General features: G+C 36.5%; 1 protein-coding gene across 1 annotated transcript; it reads right to left on the reverse strand.

Moving 5' to 3' along the window:
* Positions 1-4,295: 4,295 nt before the first annotated feature.
* LOC142165761 (uncharacterized) lies at positions 4,296-4,811 on the reverse strand. Its single transcript, XM_075224133.1, has 2 exons — positions 4,578-4,811; positions 4,296-4,469 (listed from the first exon to the last, which is right to left on the reverse strand). The coding sequence occupies exons 1-2, from the start codon at positions 4,809-4,811 to the stop codon at positions 4,296-4,298; spliced, it is 408 nt and encodes a 135-aa protein (XP_075080234.1).
* Between the last annotated feature and the right edge of the window lie 14,755 nt (positions 4,812-19,566).

A 19,566-nucleotide genomic window follows, 5' to 3' on the forward strand; every position in this document is an offset into this window, starting at 1 on the left:
TGGAATTAATTTCGAAATTTGAAATTAATTTCTACCATAATAAATTTCGAATTATTCCACTAAAAATTCGTAATTGCACTCCTTAGTTCAATTTCGAAATTCTTCCATAAAACCTTATTTAATTCTCCATGCTAAGATTCAGATACTAACCAATCAAATTAAATTACTGACAATTTAATTTATTGATTATTTCCTTTAGACTTTCACTTAACTTATTTCATGTGTCGGATACAAAATCCACCGGCCGGGTTTACACATGAAAACTTGTAAGTTTTCATAAAGGAGTATCATCAATCTCAAGAAAACCGAGACATAGATTCTATCAACTAATCATTACTTCGCCAATGTATATCATTATTGTCCAACTCACCAGGCTTATTGACCCACGAAAGAATCTCGCCTTTTAATAAATCAAAACAATAAATGATATACACAACTAATAATTATATCAAGATTAAGAGTATAAGTACATTGAATGGACTAGAGAAATTATTTTATCAAGTCAGTATAAAATACCTATCTCTACTTGATCCGTTCAATACATACAAAATGTACTAGCACAAGAAGTTGGAATTAGACCATTCCCATAATCAAGATAAATTATATTTAATCTTGTGCTACAACCATTCCAATGGCTTGTCCAATTTCATCATTAGATTGTGAACATAAACTTTATGACTTATAGGAACCGATGATTTAATCTTCCGTGTATAAGCTAAACTCTATACACTAAATCATCTACTATATAAGCAATGTACACACAAACAAATACATGATCTATTTAAAATAAAATTTTATTGAATTGAATAAATAAATAAACAATTGTTCTATAAAGTATATTATAACAATACACATGGTTTATAGTATATCCTAACAATCTCCCACTTAGACTCATAACCATGCGTCTACAATTCTGACACCCATTCCGTCTACATGCCTATCAAAAGTCTTCTGTGGTAAGCTCTTAGTAAACGGGTCCGCCAAGTTGTTCTCCGACGCAATCTTGGTGACTACTACATCCCCTCTTTGCACTATCTCACGAATTAAATGATATTTACGCTCAATGTGCTTTGCTCTTTTATGGCTTCGCGACTCCTTTGAATTTGCAACCGCACCACTATTATCACAATAAAGTGTTATTGGTGCTTGAATCGAGGGAACCACATTCAACTCTCTTAGGAAGTTCCCGAGCCAAACCGCCTCTTTGGATGCCTCAGAGGCAGCTACATATTCGGCTTCCATGGTGGAATCAGCAACACAAGTTTGCTTGATGCTTCTCCAACTTATGGCTCCACCTCCAGAGTAAACACATTTCCTGAGGTAGACTTTCTAGAATCTTTATCTGATTGGAAATCCGAATCAGTGTACCAAATAGGCACAAGTTCATCTGAATGGTAAACTAGCATGTAATCCCTAGTCTTGTTCAGGTACTTGATTATATGCTTAACCGCTGTCCAATGCTCTCTTCCAGGATTAGACTGAAATCTGCTAACAACGCAAACGGCAAAGCAGATATCAGGTCTAGTACATAACATAGCATACATCAGACTCCCCACAGCAGATGCATAGGGGACCACCTTCATCTTTTCTATCTCTTTATCAGTTTTAAGAGACTGATCTTTAGATAGAGAAACTCCATGCCTGAAAGGAAGAAATCCTTTCTTGGAATCATACATGCTAAACCTGGATAGTATTGTATCAATATAAAGAGCCTGGGATAAGCCTAATATCCTTTTCTTGCGATCTCGCAAGAGCTCCCAAGGATATGAGCCGCTTCTCCCAAATCTTTCATATCGAAGTGCGCGGACAACCATTGTTTAACCGAATCCAACATGCCCACATTATTTCCTATGAGCAATATGTCATATACATACAAGATTAAAAACGACACTTTGTCCCCATCCCATTTTTTGTATACACAAGATTCGTTAAGATACTGATCAAAACCAAAAGTTTTAATTGCCTTATCAAAACAAGTGTTCCATGCCCTAGATGCATGTTTTAGTCCATAAATAGACCTTTTAAGCTTACACAACATGTGCTCTTTGCCACTTTCTATGAAACAGTCTGGTTGCATCACATAGATGCCCTCATCAAGACTTCCATTAAGGAAAGCTGTCTTGACATCCATTTTCCAAATCTCATAATCATAATGAGCAGTAATGGATAAGAGAATCCTTATAGACTTAAGCATGGCTACCGGTGAGAAGGTTTCCTCATAATCGATCCTTTCTTTATGAGTAAACCCTTTCGCTACAAGCCTTGCTTTAAAAGTTTGTACTTTTTCGTCTACACCTCTCTTTTTCTTATAGATCCACTTGCATCCAATGGGTTTAACCCCATCAGCTGGTTCTACAAGATCCCAGACTTGATTAGCGTACATAGACTCCATCTCTGATTTCATAGCAGCAGCCCACTTATCGGCATTCTTATCATGTAGTGCTTGGTCGTAATTGACAGGTTCAGAGGTAGGCTTCTCAGGGATTCTATCATATGATTCTTCCAAGAGCGTATAACGAACTAGCTGTCTTATTTCCTTCCCACTACGGCTACACACTACATCAGTTGCAACTACATCATTTTGATTTTGTGGTTGAACCATATCATCATCAGGAACCTGAGTCTCCATGCTATCCACGGGGATGTCAACGACTTCTTCCTGTTGTGCAGTCTGCTCAACATGACTCCCACTACTTTGTGGTAGTATGACTTCGGGCACTTGTTCTTGCGGGATATTAAGTCTATTGACATTTCTCCCACTACTAAAATGCAATGGTATGTCAAAATCGACTTCTGGGGTTTGGATATGGTCGTTTTGTTTTTCAGATGACTGAGTTTCCATTCCTTTGCTAAGTTCCCGTAAAACGAGTTTACTTCTAGGAACATGGTTCATCAAAATAGTCCTCTTCCAGAAACTTGGCATTTGTGCTAACAATTACCTTTTTCTCTTTAGGATAATAGAATAAACCACCTTTCGCCCCTTTTAGATAACCTACAAACACGCATACATCCGTTCTTGCCTCCAATTTATCTATTTTCCCTTTCAGCACATGTGCCGGACAACCCCAAACTCGAATATGCTGCAGACTAGGCTTGCGCCCAGTCCACAATTCTGTAGGGGTCAAAGGTTCTGACTTTGAAGGAACTAAGTTCAGAACGTAATTCGCCGTTTCTAAGGCATGTCCCCAAAAGGACGAAGGCAAATCGGAATAACTCATCATTAATCTAACCATTTCCATAAGAGTCATATTTCTTCTTTCAACTACACCTTTTTGTTATGGAGTTCCAGGTGCAGATAATTGAGATGTAATTTCACATTCTGATAAATAACCAATGAAATCCGTAGAGAGATACTCACCACAAAGATCAGATCGTAGTGTCTTGATAAGTTTATTATGTCGCTTTTCAGTCTCTGTCTTGAATTCTTTGAACTTTTCAAAACGTTCAGACTTTCGACGCAACAAATAAATATATCCATATTTTGAGTAATCATCTGTGAAAGTCACAAAATACTCAAAACCACCTCTTGCTTGGACATTCATTGGACCACACAAATCGGAATGAATTAACTCTAATTTATCGCTTGCTCTATTTCCTTTTGAGGGGAAATTTCGTTTTGTCATTTTTCCTTCTAAACAAGATTCACAAGTTGGTAGTGCCTCCACTTTCAATGAACTTAAAGGTCCATCCTTGACCAACCTTTAAATTTTGTTTAGATTTATATGACCCAAACGCAAATGCCATAAATATGTTTCACTCAATTCAGAAGAACGTTTTCTCTTACTTGGTAAATCAACATAATTCAGTTCTATAGGTTGTAACGGTTTAGGAATAGAGTCAACAACAAAAAGACCATTAATCAATGTAGCCGAATAGAGATAACGTTTATTATGAGTAATAACACATTTATCAATATCATGAAAATTAATGTCATAACCATCTCTCATAGCGCTAGAAACCGACATTAAATTCCTTCTAACGGAAGGTATATATAATGTGTCTTTTAAAGCTAAAACTCTACCACTACCAAACGAAATACTAATATTTCCTATTGCTAATGCTGGGGCTGACGAACCATCTGCTTGATAAACATTGATTTCTCCTCTACTTAGCCATCGCGTTACCTGAAACCCCTACAAATAAGTGCAGACATGATTAGTGGCTCCCGAATCTACAAACCATGACATGGTAGAAACAACCGCTAAAAGAGTTTCAACAACAAGTAGATGTAAATCACCTGGTTTATTTTTCAGCTTGGCCAGATAAGTCGGACATTGCTTCTTATGATGCCCAGGCTACTTGCAGTGATAACACTTGCCCTTAGCCTTCTTCACACCAGCAGTTGCGCCACCAACAGAGGGTTTTTGAGTCTTTTTCTTCTTCTGACCGCCTCTCGGTTTAGAAGCAGAACCTGTCTCAAAATTCAATGCCATAGAAGGAGCTTGTTGCTTGATAATAGTCTCCGCCGACTGCAGCTCATTCAGAAATTTCGCAAGTGACAAATCCATTTTGTTCATGTTATAATTCAGGCGAAACTACTAAAAACTGTCAGGCAGAGTCTACAAGATCATTTTAACCTGCGTATCCTTATCAATGTTAGCTCCAAGGACCTCCAGTTCATTCAGAAGACTCATCATCTTCAGAACATGGTCCCTAACCGATGAACCTTCAACCATTTTGGTATTCAAAAGAGCTTTCATGGCAGTCTGCTTAGCCGCATGATTCTGATCTCCAAACATTTCTTTGAGATTTTCCAGAATGTCATAAGCAGACTCCATTGACTGATGCTGATGTTGCAGAACATTTGACATAGATGCCAGAATTTAACACCGCGTCATTTCATCAGCCTTGACCCATTTATGTTAAACCTTTTATTCATCATCTGTAGCATTATCTCCAAGTTTTTCTGGACACACCTCATCGAGCACAAATTTGTACTCTTCAGCGATTAGGATAATGTCCAAGTTTCATTTCCAATCAACATAATTCGGACCCTCAAGTTTGTTTTTGAGTAAGAATAGCAGTAAGGGGATTGAAAGCAGTCATTGTTAATCTGGGAGACAATTTCATTAAATAGATCAAAATCAGTCATGTTTATTTGAATATTAAAACTCAAAACACACTACATATATATAATCTATGCACCTTGAACAACAAATTTCGATGGGAAAAAAACTATTCTTGCAATATACATATATAATGACAGGTTATTCACTCCATGAATTTAGACAGGCCATACTCAGATGGAGAGTAAACTGTTAATTTAAGTCAAGTGAATATCAACATTCAATATATATATACTAGCTCCATTGAACCAACGTGCATACTCAGATGGAGAGTGAATACAAGTAATTAACAACTAGTATACCTTAGTGATTATCCATAATGAGTTTATCCGATATGGAAGAAGACCTACGTCAACATGTAAAACATTATATCACTAGTATTTTAACCCTGTAGTACATAGGAAACGATCCCTACCACCACTAGATTAAAAACAACTCAAAAAATTTTGAATTTTTTTCAGAAAATCAATAAAACGTCCAAAAACCCATCTAAATGACCCCGAATGCCCAAAAAACGACATAGATCATGGGATTTAGCCGATGATTATTGCTCACTGGGCCGTTTCGCATGGACCTGCCAAGTTTCAGGTCAATCGGAGTCCGTCAATATTTGACCTCCGATTTTCTGGCTTAATTTCGGCCAAATAGTGATTTTTGCATTTTTCATGGAACAATGTAATTTTCATATTATTCTAATCAAATATCATAGACCATAAGCAAATATTACATGATTTTCAGAATAATCATAATACTCAGAACAAATATTCATGTTAAAAACAATGCAGTTTTACAGAATTCAAGACTAATCTTTGCAGGTAATTCAAAATTTGCATATTAACATGATGCTTATTTTATTGTTCATCCTAATCATTTAATTAGATGTGAGTAGGCTCTGATACCAATTGTTGGAATATATATATCACAGTAGAAGCAATCACAGAATCTTATTCACGTGTGAATTAAACAATTAGCACATACGAAGATTATACGAGTTACCTCTTGAAGCGTGAACAAAGCAAATCGATACCCTTCTCCAGTTCCAGAATTGCAAGATCTCAGCGACCTTCCACAGTCTTCAACTGTGTTACCCAAATAAAAACCGGAAAATAGAGAACTTCGGGTGGGCGAAATTCAAGGAAGAAAAATGTGTGTTTGTTCCGTGTCAAAAAAACGACCAGCTATATATCATGTATATATAGCTGCGGTTTTTAGGTCAAAACACTTTTCCAAAACCTGTTAGGTTTTCTTCTTCCACTAAGGAAAGATTTCCTTTATTTCCTATTATTCATGCACAGTAGGGACCACAGAATTAACAAGGCTTCGTATTATGAAATTAATTTCGAAATTTGAAATTAATTTCTACCATAATAAATTTCGAATTATTCCACTAAAAATTCGTATTGGCACTCCTTAGTTCAATTTCGAAATTCTTCTATAAAACCCTATTTAATTCACCATGCTAAGATTCAGATACTAACCAATCAAATCAAATTACTGATAATTTAATTTATTGATTACTTCCTTTAGACTTTCACTTAACTTATTTCATGTGTCGGATACAAAATCCACCGGCCGGGTTTACACATGGAAACTTATAAGTTTTCATAAAGGGGTATCATCAATCTCAAAAAAATCGAGACATGGATTCTATCAACTAATTATTACTTCGCCAATGTATATCATTATTGTCCAACTCACCAGGCTTATTGACCCACGAAATAATCTCGCCTTTTAATAAATCAAAACAATAAATGATATACACAACTAATAATAATTATATCAAGATTAAGAGTATAAGTACATTGAATGGACTAGAGAAATTATTTTATCAAGTTAGTATAAAATACATATTTCTACTTGATCCGTTCAATACATACAAAATGTACTAACACAAGAAGTTGGAATTAGACCATTCCCATAATCAAGATAAATTATATTGAATCTTGTGCTACAACCATTCTGATGGCTTGTCCAATTCCATCATTAGATTGTGAACATAAACTTTATGACTTATAGGAACCGATGATTTAATCTTCCGTGTATAAGCTAAACTCTATACACTAAATCATCTACTATATAAGCAATGTACACACAAACAAATACATGATCTATTTAAAATAAAATTTTATTGAATTAAATAAATAAATAAACAATTATTCCATAAAGTATACTATAACAATACGCATGGTTTATAGTATATCCTAACAATTCATTCATATGGAAACGTTTTCGGAGCGTGCTAATTTTATATTCTAAAAGCAACACTTTCCAAGTGTGCTCTAAAATAACCCAAAAAAATATTTCCCCCCAAAATTTCCCCCCTTTATTGCTTTTGGTGAAATATTCAAATATTTTCCCCATTTTGAAAGAGCAAATCAGGTATTAGGATCATCTTTTTGAAATCATTCATTAGGCTTTTTGCTGCATTCAGGACTAGATATGGGCAGTGTAAGTTTCGGGTTCTGTCGTTCAGTCTGACCAATGCCCCAACAATATTCATAGATTTAATGAACTGTATGTGCATGCTTTTTTTTTTATCTATTTGTAGTTGTATTTATTGACGATATATTGGTATATTCTTGTTCAGAGGCTGAGCATGCAGATCATCTGTGTACTGTGCTTAGAATTCTACAAGAAGGGAAGTTGTATGCAAAATTTTCTAAATATGAACTCTGTAGCTTTCCTTGGGCATATTATTTCGGGTAAGGACATCCGAGTGGATACACAAGAGACTGAGATAGTGAAGACTTTTCCTAGACCCATAACACCGATGAAGGTTCGTAGTTTTTTCTTTTTTGGCAGGTTATTACAATAAACTTGTAATAGAATTTTCTTCTCTTCTAAGCGCCTTTGACCAAAATGGTATGTGGTGTCTTGCTTGATGTTCCAGAATAACATACGGAAATCTATAGTGCAAGCAGGTTTAAGAAAGTTAGCGAATAAGTATAAAATAGATATGTGTAGGTCGCAAGCTAAAGTATGGTAGAGTGACAAGGTTCTAGGAAGACAGGAGCAAGGATAAGAAAAGATGAGTGAAAAAGTGACAAGGATGGATAAGTCCTTGGGGTTAAGCTCATGAGAGAGATGATAGCTTCTCTAAGTTATAGAAGGCTCAATATGGCCTGCATGAACTCAAAGGAGTCTAAGACTGGTAACATTAGGAATAGATGAAATGCTGCCCTGGTAGTAGGATAAGGGCGTAATTGTGATGGATAAAGGATGAAATTTGGGCCTCCGAATAGGGGAATTTCCCTAATTGTAAAAAAATTAGGATACCCATGAAAGTTAACTCAGAAGGGAACCGATGGTTATGTAACCAAACAGAGTTTCCGGGCATTGAAGGACATATTAACTTCAGCACCGGTTCTAACGCTTCCAGAGGGAACCGATGGTTATGTTATCTATTGTGATGCCTCAAGTGTGGGATTGGAGCGTGTGCTGATACAGCTTAGTAAGGTTGTAGCTTATGCTTCTGGACAACTAAGTAAGCACGAGAAGAACTACCTGACCTACAATTTAGATTTAGATGCGGTGATTCATGCACTAAAGATGTGAGGCACTACTTGTATGGCATTCATATTGATATCTATACGGACCATAGGAGCCTCCAGTATATCTTCAAGCAAAAGGAATTGAATCTACGTCAAAGGAGATGGTTGGAGCTACTTAAAGACTATGACGTTGACATTTTATACCATCCGGGGAAGACGAATGTAGTAGCCGGTGCCCTCAGCCATAGACCTATGGGTAGCCTATCGTATTTACGGCCAAAAACGAGAGGAATAGCCTATGAGGTTCATCAACTAGCTAGTCTTGGAGTTCGGTTACTAGACTCAAGTGATATTGGAATTACTCTTTAGGATACGGCAACATCCTCTTTAGTAACTGAAGTAAAGGAATGCCAGTACGAGGATCATGTGTTAGTTCATTATAGGGATACCACCCTTCAGAAGGAGAAGATACTGTTTGAAATTACAGAAGACGTGGTCCTCAAATATCGAGGATGAATATGTGTACCTAATGTTGCAGGGCTGCGTCAACAGGTTATGAGAGAAACTCACTATTCTCATTATTCTATCCATCTAGGAGAAACAAAGATATATCATGATATCAGGGAAGTGTATTGGTGGGACAGAATGAAAAAGAATATAGCAAAGTTTGATGCTCGGTGTCTTAACTGTCAGCAGGTTAAAATCGAGCATCAAAAACCCGGTGGGTTATTGCAAGCTATGGAGATTCCGACTTGGAAATGGGAAGTAATCAATATGGACTTCATCGTAGGCTTACCTCGTACCCAGCGTAAGTTCGATTCGATATGGGTGATTTTTGATAGGCTCACAAAGTCAGCCCATTTTCTGCCCGTTAGAACTACATATTCCTCATAAGATTATGCAAGGCTTTATATCAAGGAGATAATATGACTACATGTTGTCCCTGTATCTATTATCTCGGATAGAGGAGCTCAGTTTACAGCTAACTTCTGGAGGTCCTTCCAAAAGGGATTGGGGACTCAAGTAAGTTTTAATACTTCATTTCATCCCTAAACAGACGGACAGACTGAGCGTACTATTTAGACACTGGAGGATATGCCACGAGCTTGTGTAATAGACTTCAAAAGTAGCTAGGATGATCATCTGCCGCTTATTGCGTTCGCGTATAGTAAGAGCTACCATTCCAACATTCAAATGGCTCCATACGAAGCTCTTTATGGACGGAAATGTAGGTCACCTATAGGGTGGTTTGATGTTGGAGAATCTAGATTACACGGGCCAGACCTGGTTCAACAAGCCATAGAAAAAGTAAGGCTCATCCGGGATCGACTATTGACAGCTCAGAGTCATTAGAAGTCATATTCTGACATGCGGGGATGAGACTTAAAGTTCGGGGTTGATGATTGGGTATTCTTAAAAATGTTGCTTATGAAGGGTGTGATGAGGTTTGGCAAGAAAGGCAAACTTAGCCCATGGTATATTGGGTCTTATAGGATCATTCGGAGAGTGGGCTGAGTAGCTTATGAGTTATAATTGCCCTCGAAATTGGAGTCTGTCCATCTGATTTTTCATGTATCTATGTTACGGAAGTGCATCGACGATCTTACCCGAGTGTGCCCACAAATGATGTACAAATTATAGAGGATTTGTCATACGAGGAAATTTCGGTTGCCATTCTAGACCGACAAATCCGCAAGCTATGGAATAAGGAGGTAGCCTCTGTGAAAGTACTTTGGAGGAGCAAAAAGTTAGAATAAATGACTTGGGAGGCCGAGGAAGACATGAAGTCTAAATATCCCTACTTATTTCCTCCCCCGGATAAGGGTCCGACTGAGACATCATAATCATAAGGTACGTGTACAAATTCTTGTGTTGGGTTATTAAGCTTCTACGGGAAGAGTTGGTAGTGGTGTTGTTACAGAGATGATCTTTCCGAAGTTATATAGATCACGGGGAGTTGAACATTCGAGGATGAATGTTTCTAAGGGGGGAGGATGTTACATCTCGCGTTTTCGTACGTTAAAAGTTTCGTCTTCGGTTAACCGACGTGGACTCGGGGATGAGATCATCTTGACGTTAACGTATTTACGTTATTTTTAACAAGTGATAAATAAGTGTTATGAAGGATAAAGGAGTACACGGATTAAAGAAAACGAGTTTCGTTGAAAGTGGACAATTTGGAATAAAATATGGGTCGAGTGACAATACTCGATAATTATGAACTAGTACTATACAAGGTACCATATGGCCACAGTAGTATAATATATAAAGTATATATGAAATATTTTTAAAAATAAATAGAATTTTAAGTTATCTGGGGCAATTTTTAAATTATGCGGGTAATTGATTAATTACCGGGTAATGAGACATTACCCGATTAACTAATAAGCGTACAAAAGTTAATTAAGTAACTCCAAAAATGTGGCACAAATGCCACAAGGCAAGAATGACTCATAAGTCATCTATGTCATGTGGCAACTTATAAGTCAAATTAAAATCTAACAAATAATAAGACTTGAATAAGTCTCGTCTTCATTTCATTCTTAGGTTCAAATGAGATCAGAAACATTTCCTTCTTAAAATGATTCAAGAAAATATTAAATACTTTCTTATCTTCACTCATTCTTAAGTCCAAATACATGAGAAAGATTAGAAATATTTCATTCTTAAAGATTCAAGAAAATGTTAAACACAGAAGATAGTTTTCGTTCCAAAAAAAAAAAGGATTTGTTGGAATACTAGTAGCGTGGAGTTTTGCGATTCTAGAAGAGTACGGTGTAATTCTCGTCAAGAATAGTATACGAAATTTTTTCCTACTCCAGGTATGTTAAGGCCCTCCCTTTTTTCTTTTGGCATGGTCCAAATTATACTGAAGAAACAAGCAAATACACAGTTTTCTATAAATTACTCTATTCATAGAAATAGTAGGGGTGTCTATATTCTTGATTCCCCATGAGAATTATTATTATCTTCTGTTCATGGGTTTCAAAATAATACGCAGTTGGAAAAGTTTATCCGGAAGGAATATCGAGATTATTATGTATTTTTCATGCATTTCACTCATTTATACATGTGCATTGACCCATGACTAGATGACGTTATATACGCGTATATATGTAAATATATGTATATGGGATATGGAAAAAGGTTACGGCGTTATATACGCACCACCACCTGATCAACTGGTATATGATGATGATGTTGCCCACAGTGGCCGAAATATGTTTCAACAACATTATATACGCATATATATGTATGTATATGTATATGAAAAATGGGAAGAGGTTATGGTGTTATATACGTACCACCACATGATTAGTTGGTATATGTTGATGATGTTGCCCACAATGGCCGAGATGATATGATGGGATGCCCTCAGTGGCTTGATGACATTATGTACACCCATACCTATGCATGTCACGACATTAATACGTATGTGCATGATATTATAAACGTTTCAAAATTTACAGAGTTATTCAGATTTAAAGGTATTTCTGTATTCCATGTTTCATCTATGTCTTTTACGTACTTATTTTCATGCCTTACATACTCAGTACATTTTTTGTACTGACGCCCTATTTCACGGAGCCTGCGTTTCATGCCCGCAGGTGTAGGTAGGCAAGCTGACGTTCCCCCTTCTTAGGATTCTTGATCAGCGAGAGTTGGCGTGCTCTACTTGATCCGGAGCTGCCTTTTGTGTTGGTACGTTATATTTAGATATATATATATATATATATATATATATATATATATATATATATATATATATGCATGTGTATGTATATATATATATATATATGTATATGTATGGGTATGATGTGGCTCAGTCCCGTCTTTGTACAGTTATATTTCTATTAGAAGTCTGTAGACGGTATGTCTAGTTGGGTTGTATGTGGCCTTGACGACTTTCAGTTTTGGATGTACAGTTGTCTATAGCAGCCTTGTCGGCTCGCCCACTGTATTCTGCCTGTATACGTACATATGCCTTGATGGCAGGTTTCTTTCACGTATGTTATATTCGTAATGTAGCAGATGTTATTCAGGTCCATATCTTAGACACGTTCTTAGGGGTGTTTGACAGGTAAGACTCAGGCACCCGTCGCGGCCCATCGGTTTGGGTCGTGACACCAATCCTCATCTATACTCGAGAATGGAGCATTAGTGGCCCGACAGGCAAGTTTTAGTAATCCCCCTCGATAGAGTCGGGGACTATACAAATGCATGAGGTGATCGATGGTGAAGAGAAGCCCCTTGATTTTGCTTACGTAGAAGCGGAGGAGAATTACTATCCTCCAGAAAGAGGGATGGATTTGACCAAGGGTCACTTCATATCTCTTATAGAAGAAGATGATGACCGAGTCTAAGGGGCCTAACGTGAAGGGATAAGTGTAAATACTTGAAAAACCTTCCATGTGGGTAGTAGTCGCTTCCTTGGGCGTAGGTACCATTATGTGCTTATCCACCCAGTTGCAATCCTCCTTGACCATGGAGAGGAAACTATCGGTGATCGAGCATATATATCTCGAGACCGGCTCGCATCAACCCAGTACCGAGGAGGTTTTCTCGACCTTGAAATTAGCACCGGTCGATCACCCGCCGGAAATAAACACTTCAAGAGGAGGTTCCGTCGCTGGTTCCTCGTCAATCGGCCGTGACGAAGAGACAGTTTCCTTTTGTGGAACTATCTTAGAGGTTTTCACCATTTTTCTTTTTTTGAATAAAGACGAACAAGAAGAAGTTAAAAGGGTACACTTAGGGGTTTGAAGTGACTGGTGAGAATTCTTGCAAAGATCTCACGAAATCTGAGTACAAGTGCTAAGAAATATAAAGGTTTTTGAAAATAAGAGTATAGAAGGTTTGAATGTAAAGTTTGAATGAATGAAGAAGGAGATATATATAATTTTCGAATGACGGTTCAAAACCAGGAGTGGACGACCATTGACTGACTAGCATTTAATGCCACTAAGACATAACCGACAGGACATTTTGTTTATTTTATCATTTCTGACACGGAGGATCGAGACGAGAATCGGGAGCTCATATCATTTCTCATCGTTTACTCTCTGAAAAATGAGGAGACTATCTATATACGGTCAAAATCGGACTCGACTAATAAATAACATAACGGGATAGAAACATGAAGAGTTGAAGATCGACCCCGGATTCCATCGACCTGGGATACAAAATCAGAGTGCCTGTCCTCAAGAACATCAAATCCATAACTCCGGTATCGACCCTGACCCCGATGAGCTCGAGGAAACACTGCCAGGACGAATAATAGAAGGCCGCAACACTCATGACCGGTCGGCCTTCACGACGAAAATTGCGGCACAAATCAAGGAAGAACATACGCATTCAGAAGCAATATATTGTCATTTTCTCTTTAAGTTCATACTCAATTGTGTCTTGGCACTACTGGAAGGATATTCCGTCTCAGGGTGCTTCTCCTCTCAAGGTCGTTATTGTTCAATTCACGCAGCTTCGAGTTACTTTATCATACTTTTTCGATTCAATTTATCACTTTGTATCAATTTAATCTACGTATTCTTAAAATTACTTACAAATTTAATTGTTATTCAATTTTTAGGGTAAATATGCGTAAATATAGAGTACTTTGTATGGCGAGGTGCATTTTTTCCCTTTTATTTGGTTAAGAAAATGGACCGTTAATGGCTTCCAAAAGGAAGGAAATTACCAAGAAATTCGTTAACTCATGAACTCATATCAAATGAGTCTCTTTAATATATAGTACTACTAAAAGATAAAACAAGAATCTTACATTCACTTTTTTTCCAAAATATTAGGTCAATGATCATTAGAAAAATGGATCAAACTTTGTCTTATTAATTAGTAAGTAATAAGGGAATATTCAACACATCCTTTCTTCCTCTAGCTAAGCCTCGTCACCCCCTGAAAAAGGTTGATAAAATATTGCAATGGATCTTTAAACTATGTTAGATGTGTTTTTTTTTTTTTTTTATAATTTCCAAAAAAGTTGTATGTATGTATAATATGCATATTTTTGTAGTGTTGAGCTGAGAAAAAAATTGAACGTAGCAAGTAAAAATTGAAACTATGATCTTTTAATTTGGTCAGGAAATAAGTACTAATACTCATAGGAAAAGGCATTTGGCGATGGGTTAGAGTTTAAGTTGCGGGTCGTGCAAACTTCGTATTTATTTTAAAAAATTATTTTGTAACGACCCGACTGGTCGTTTTAAGCATTTGTATTTCGCTCGGTATTTTAACGGCTTGAATATCTCCGCATGATGTATTATGACTTGCGTATATCGCCGGTATGAGTTTTCAAGTTATCCGGAATTGATTTGGAAGAATGAACTTCAAAATTTAAGTTCTAAGTTGGAAGAATTAACCGAGTTTGACTTTTTAGTATTTGACCTCGGGATGGAGTTTCGTCAGTTCCATTAGCCCCCTTGGGTGATTTTGGACTTAGGAGTGCGTCCGAATTGTAATTTGGAGGTCCGTAGTTGAATTAGTATTGAAATGGCGAAAGTTGGATTTTTGAGAAGTTTGGCCGGGAGTGGACTTTTGATATCGGGGTCGGATTTCAATTTCGAAAGTTGGAACAAGCCTGTAATGTCAAATATGACTTGTGTGCAAAATTTAAGGTCAATCGGTCGTGATTTGATGGGTTTCAGCATCAATTGTGGAAGTTTGAAGTTTCAAGTTTATTGATTTTTGGATTGAGGTGTGATTCGTCGTTTCGATGTTGTTATGTGTGTTTTGAAGCCTCGAGTAAGTCCGTGATATATTATGGACTTGTTGATATGTTGGACGTGGTCCCGAGGGGCTCGGATGAGTGTCTGATAGGTTTGGGTTGTGTTGCGCTCTTTTTTTGTTTTTTTCGACGTTGTTTCTTCAAGCATAAATGATAGTACATTAAGCAAATAAACTCCAATTTATGTTTTTATTGAAGTATTAGACCCGTATCGTAACTACGGAACCATAGCAAAAAAAAAATCGTCGAATTTGGACATCGTATGAGGAGTTTATAGGGTCATTTTACTAAGCATTGAGTTGCCAGATTTATCAAATTAATTACGAAATTGCCATTGATTTCGTATTTAAAAATCTGCACTATTTCCAAATATTAAAACTAACATATCTCCTTCAATATAAGGTCAAATGGAGTGATTTAAAAGCCTAACTTGACTAAAATTTCACAAAGAATCCATTGAAAGCATCAAAAGCGAGTTTCGAGATTATTTGGCACAATAAACAAGGTAGAACAGTGTTAAAATGAGAGTTTTGTTCATTTAACATATTTTGAGTTGGGGAACTCAGAATTGGGAAATGTTTGAGGCGATTTTTACCATATAAATTGGGGCAAATGTTCTCTACTCAGTTTGGTTATATTCTATGAATCTATCTTTGATTTTAACTTTTGGTTGATGAATTTTAAAGAGGAAATTGGGGGTTTTGGCCTAAAGTTTCATAATATGAATTTTTGAGTTTTGAACATCGATTTGGAGTCGGAATTGAGTGAAACTAGTATGGTTGGACTTGTAATTGAATGTGTTATCAGATTTTGTGAGTTTTATCTGGTTCCGAGGCGTGGGGTTGGGTGTGATTTTTGGCCGGATTTGGGATTTGATTTAGGATTTGATCTTTATCATTTGGAATTGTTTCCTTGGGCTTTATTTGATGTATTTGAGTTTTTTTTTGGCTAGTTTTGAGTCGTTCGGAGGTCACTACGTACGTGATGGCATTTTTGGAGCATCACTTGGCTTGCTCGATATTGTTATTGGCTTGTTCAAGGTAAGTATTTTGCCTAACTTTATTGAGGAAATTTTTCCTCCTATTTGTCATTGTTTGCTACAAGTGGGGGTGATATATATGAGGTGACGAGCGTATATGTATGTGCCAGGATTGATCATGCTCGGGGATTGATTGTGCTATAATTGTGTCTTGTAGGATTACGTAATTTCCTTGCTTCATGCTTCACTTGATTTACCGATGTTAAGAACGTAGTATAAAATGTTAGTAATCAAGAATTAGCCCAATATAACTTGATCGAATTTGGTAGAATTTTGAGAATTTGAGAATACATTGATGTGTCAAATTCGGTCATCTCTGTGAGAAATCATTATTACATTACTACGACCCATATTCATGAGATACTAGACTCTATGCTTGTGTTGTGGATCATTGTAAGAATTGTGAAAGAAATTGAATAATATGGTTCTCGACGGTTGTTGAATCATTGTTGATTTGGAAAGATGTGATTGAGATTTGTTTGAAATATCTATTAAAATACTCTCCTTGATGTTATTTGTGCTTCTTGTATGCTTGGTAAGGAAGAGTGTAAAACACGAAGGGTGATGTCGTGCCATTGTTTATACATTATCATGTGAGGGAGAGTAAAGCACGAAGGGTGATGCCGTGCCATATCATTGAGAGTAAAAGCACGAAGGATGATATCGTGCCATATTATTTTGTGTAAAATCACGAAGGGTGATGCCGTGCCACATTATTGAGAGTAAAAGTACGAAGGGTGATGCCATGCCATTTCTGTTGATTTCTATGGTGAGAACGAGAGTAAAAGCACGAAGGGTGATATCGTTATTATTGTATGTTATAATGAGGTCATGGCACGATGAGTGTTTCCGTACAAGAGAGGATGAGGGACATGCATTATGTTTGATATCAGTCTTCCATGTATATGTTCTTGTCTTTACTGTTATTGTCATAATTATGGATTTGATGTGATTTATTACCATTGTTTTGTCATAATCTCCATCTCAATTGTTGTTGTGTTGCTCATACTTTCTACTTGCTTAACTTGCAAATACCATGCCTATTTCCTGCTTTTATAACTATACTCATGTTGTATCTATTCTGTTGCACCTTAGTATAAGCCTTCCACCGTGCTAGTCATTCATGCCCTTACTTGTTAGCTTGTAAAGATCTTGTGTTTCCTTCTTGTTTGCTATATTTGTACTTAGGCCTCCACTATGCTAGTTAATTGAAGTTGATACTTGTTTTCCTATTGGTTGTTATTTACTCACGTACTCTCCGCCTAGTCTTTTACTATTGCCCATATGTATATCCCCGTCCATTGTTGTTACTTGTGTATTTCCTACTTTGTAATTCCTGTTATCGTATTTGGGTCATCTGGTTGGTTCTGCTATACATACATTTGGGAAGGATGAGTTGAATGCACGAATGGTGTTGCCGTGCTAATTGATTTTTCACATAAATTTATTTATATATGGTGAGGATGAGATAAAAGTACGAAGGGTGTTACCGCGCCATTTGACTTGATATCTTGGATACACTTCTCATACCAGGAAGGATTGTAAATCTTCTACTGTGATTCCTGCTAGTAATTGCTGATGTCTCGCAGAATTGTATACGGTACTTTTATCTGTTATGTTTTGAACTGCCTATACTGTTAGTCTAATGTACAAGTTATAACAATAAACATCTTTCAACTAAAAGCCTCGTCACTATCTCGGCGAGGTTAGACAAAATACTTACCAGTACATGGGGTCGGTTGTACTGAAACTGCACTTCTGCACGTTCCGTGCAGATTTTGGAGCGGAGTTGCTGGTGACGTCGGGTGTTGATTCGGAAGATGTTCGTGCGTTTGGGTATAGCTGCTATTTGTCCTTGGTAGTGTAGATTATTGCTAATCTGTTTATGCGACCTTCAAACAGAACGTGTATTTATTTGTATCAGTTTTGAAATTCCAAATCTTAGAAGCTCGTGATTCGTACTATCATGTCTTGGTAAATTCGTAAATGCTCAGTTATCTATTCTCTTTTCTCTTATAACCTCAGTTGGGTTATGATTTTCTGTTAGTTGGCTTACCTAGCGGGTTGAGTTAGGTGCCATCACGACTTGTAATTTTTGGATCGTAACATTATGTATTAATTATTTATTTAAAACTTAATAATTTAAAAGGGCTAAGATCTCGAAATCTGTAATCATGGCTCCGGTGATGCTTGCTGAAGCAAGCAAAAATAAAGAATATTTCTCTATATTCCTAGTGGTTCTCCTAAGTTACATAGAATAATATTGCACAATATAACTTTTTATATTTACAAAGAGAAAAGCAAAAGAATTTTGCCAGAAAAGCTGAAAATATCAACCTCGACTTACTAGTTGCTATGCCTATTATCATATATCTCTATCCATTTTTATCATGCGCCAGCATCATGAGTTCCCACTATAATATAACTCTTGCCATCTACGAGTTGCACAACTTGATTAATTTCAAATAAATATTTGAAGGCATTGTGAAATAAAAAACTATTTTCTCAAATAAATATTTGAAGGCATTGTGAAATAAAAAACTATTTTCTCAGAAACATTTTTTTTTTTTGTGGGTGAAGTTAGTCAAAGTATTGATCATGTCGTAGAGTTTGAGGTGAAAGACTTCTTTGAAGAGTTCAAAATATTGTACTAAATCCCTCAGTTTCATTTTATGTGTGATGCTATTTAATTGAATACGAAGTTTTAAAAAGAAAGAAAAAATGTTGAAATTTATGATACTAAATGTTGGGTTTTTTATGTATTTAATTAATATATTAAATACTTAAAAGAGGGTGAATGAGAAATGGAGGGAAATGAAATTTTTGAGTGAAATTTTAAGTTTCCCCTCTTGGTAAATGGATATTGTCCCATATTGGAAGAGGAAGAGGTTTTTTATGGGTATATAAGCAATTGCTCTTCTTCTAGCTCTTAAAGAGTTGAGAAGAAGGCAAGCCTCGTGTCGTCGTCGTCGTCACACGACTTTGGCTCCGGCTTCGGTCAAATGATTGATTGATTAACTGTTTGGACCAAATTTATTTGTTAATAGTAAAATATTAACAGAAATGTTATTAAATATTTGTTTTAATAACAGAATATTAATATTCAAATAAATATTAATATTAAATCCTCCAATCCGTTTTTTCTGTTTTGGAAACGGAAAATTAACTGCCCTCTTCAGTTTTCCCTCTTTATTGTTGAGTAAATAGCCATTTATGCTGTGGCCGTTTTGC

The sequence above is a fragment of the Nicotiana tabacum genome, chromosome 11 (assembly GCF_000715075.1).
Source record: "Nicotiana tabacum cultivar K326 chromosome 11, ASM71507v2, whole genome shotgun sequence".
Lineage (NCBI taxonomy): Eukaryota > Viridiplantae > Streptophyta > Magnoliopsida > Solanales > Solanaceae > Nicotiana > Nicotiana tabacum.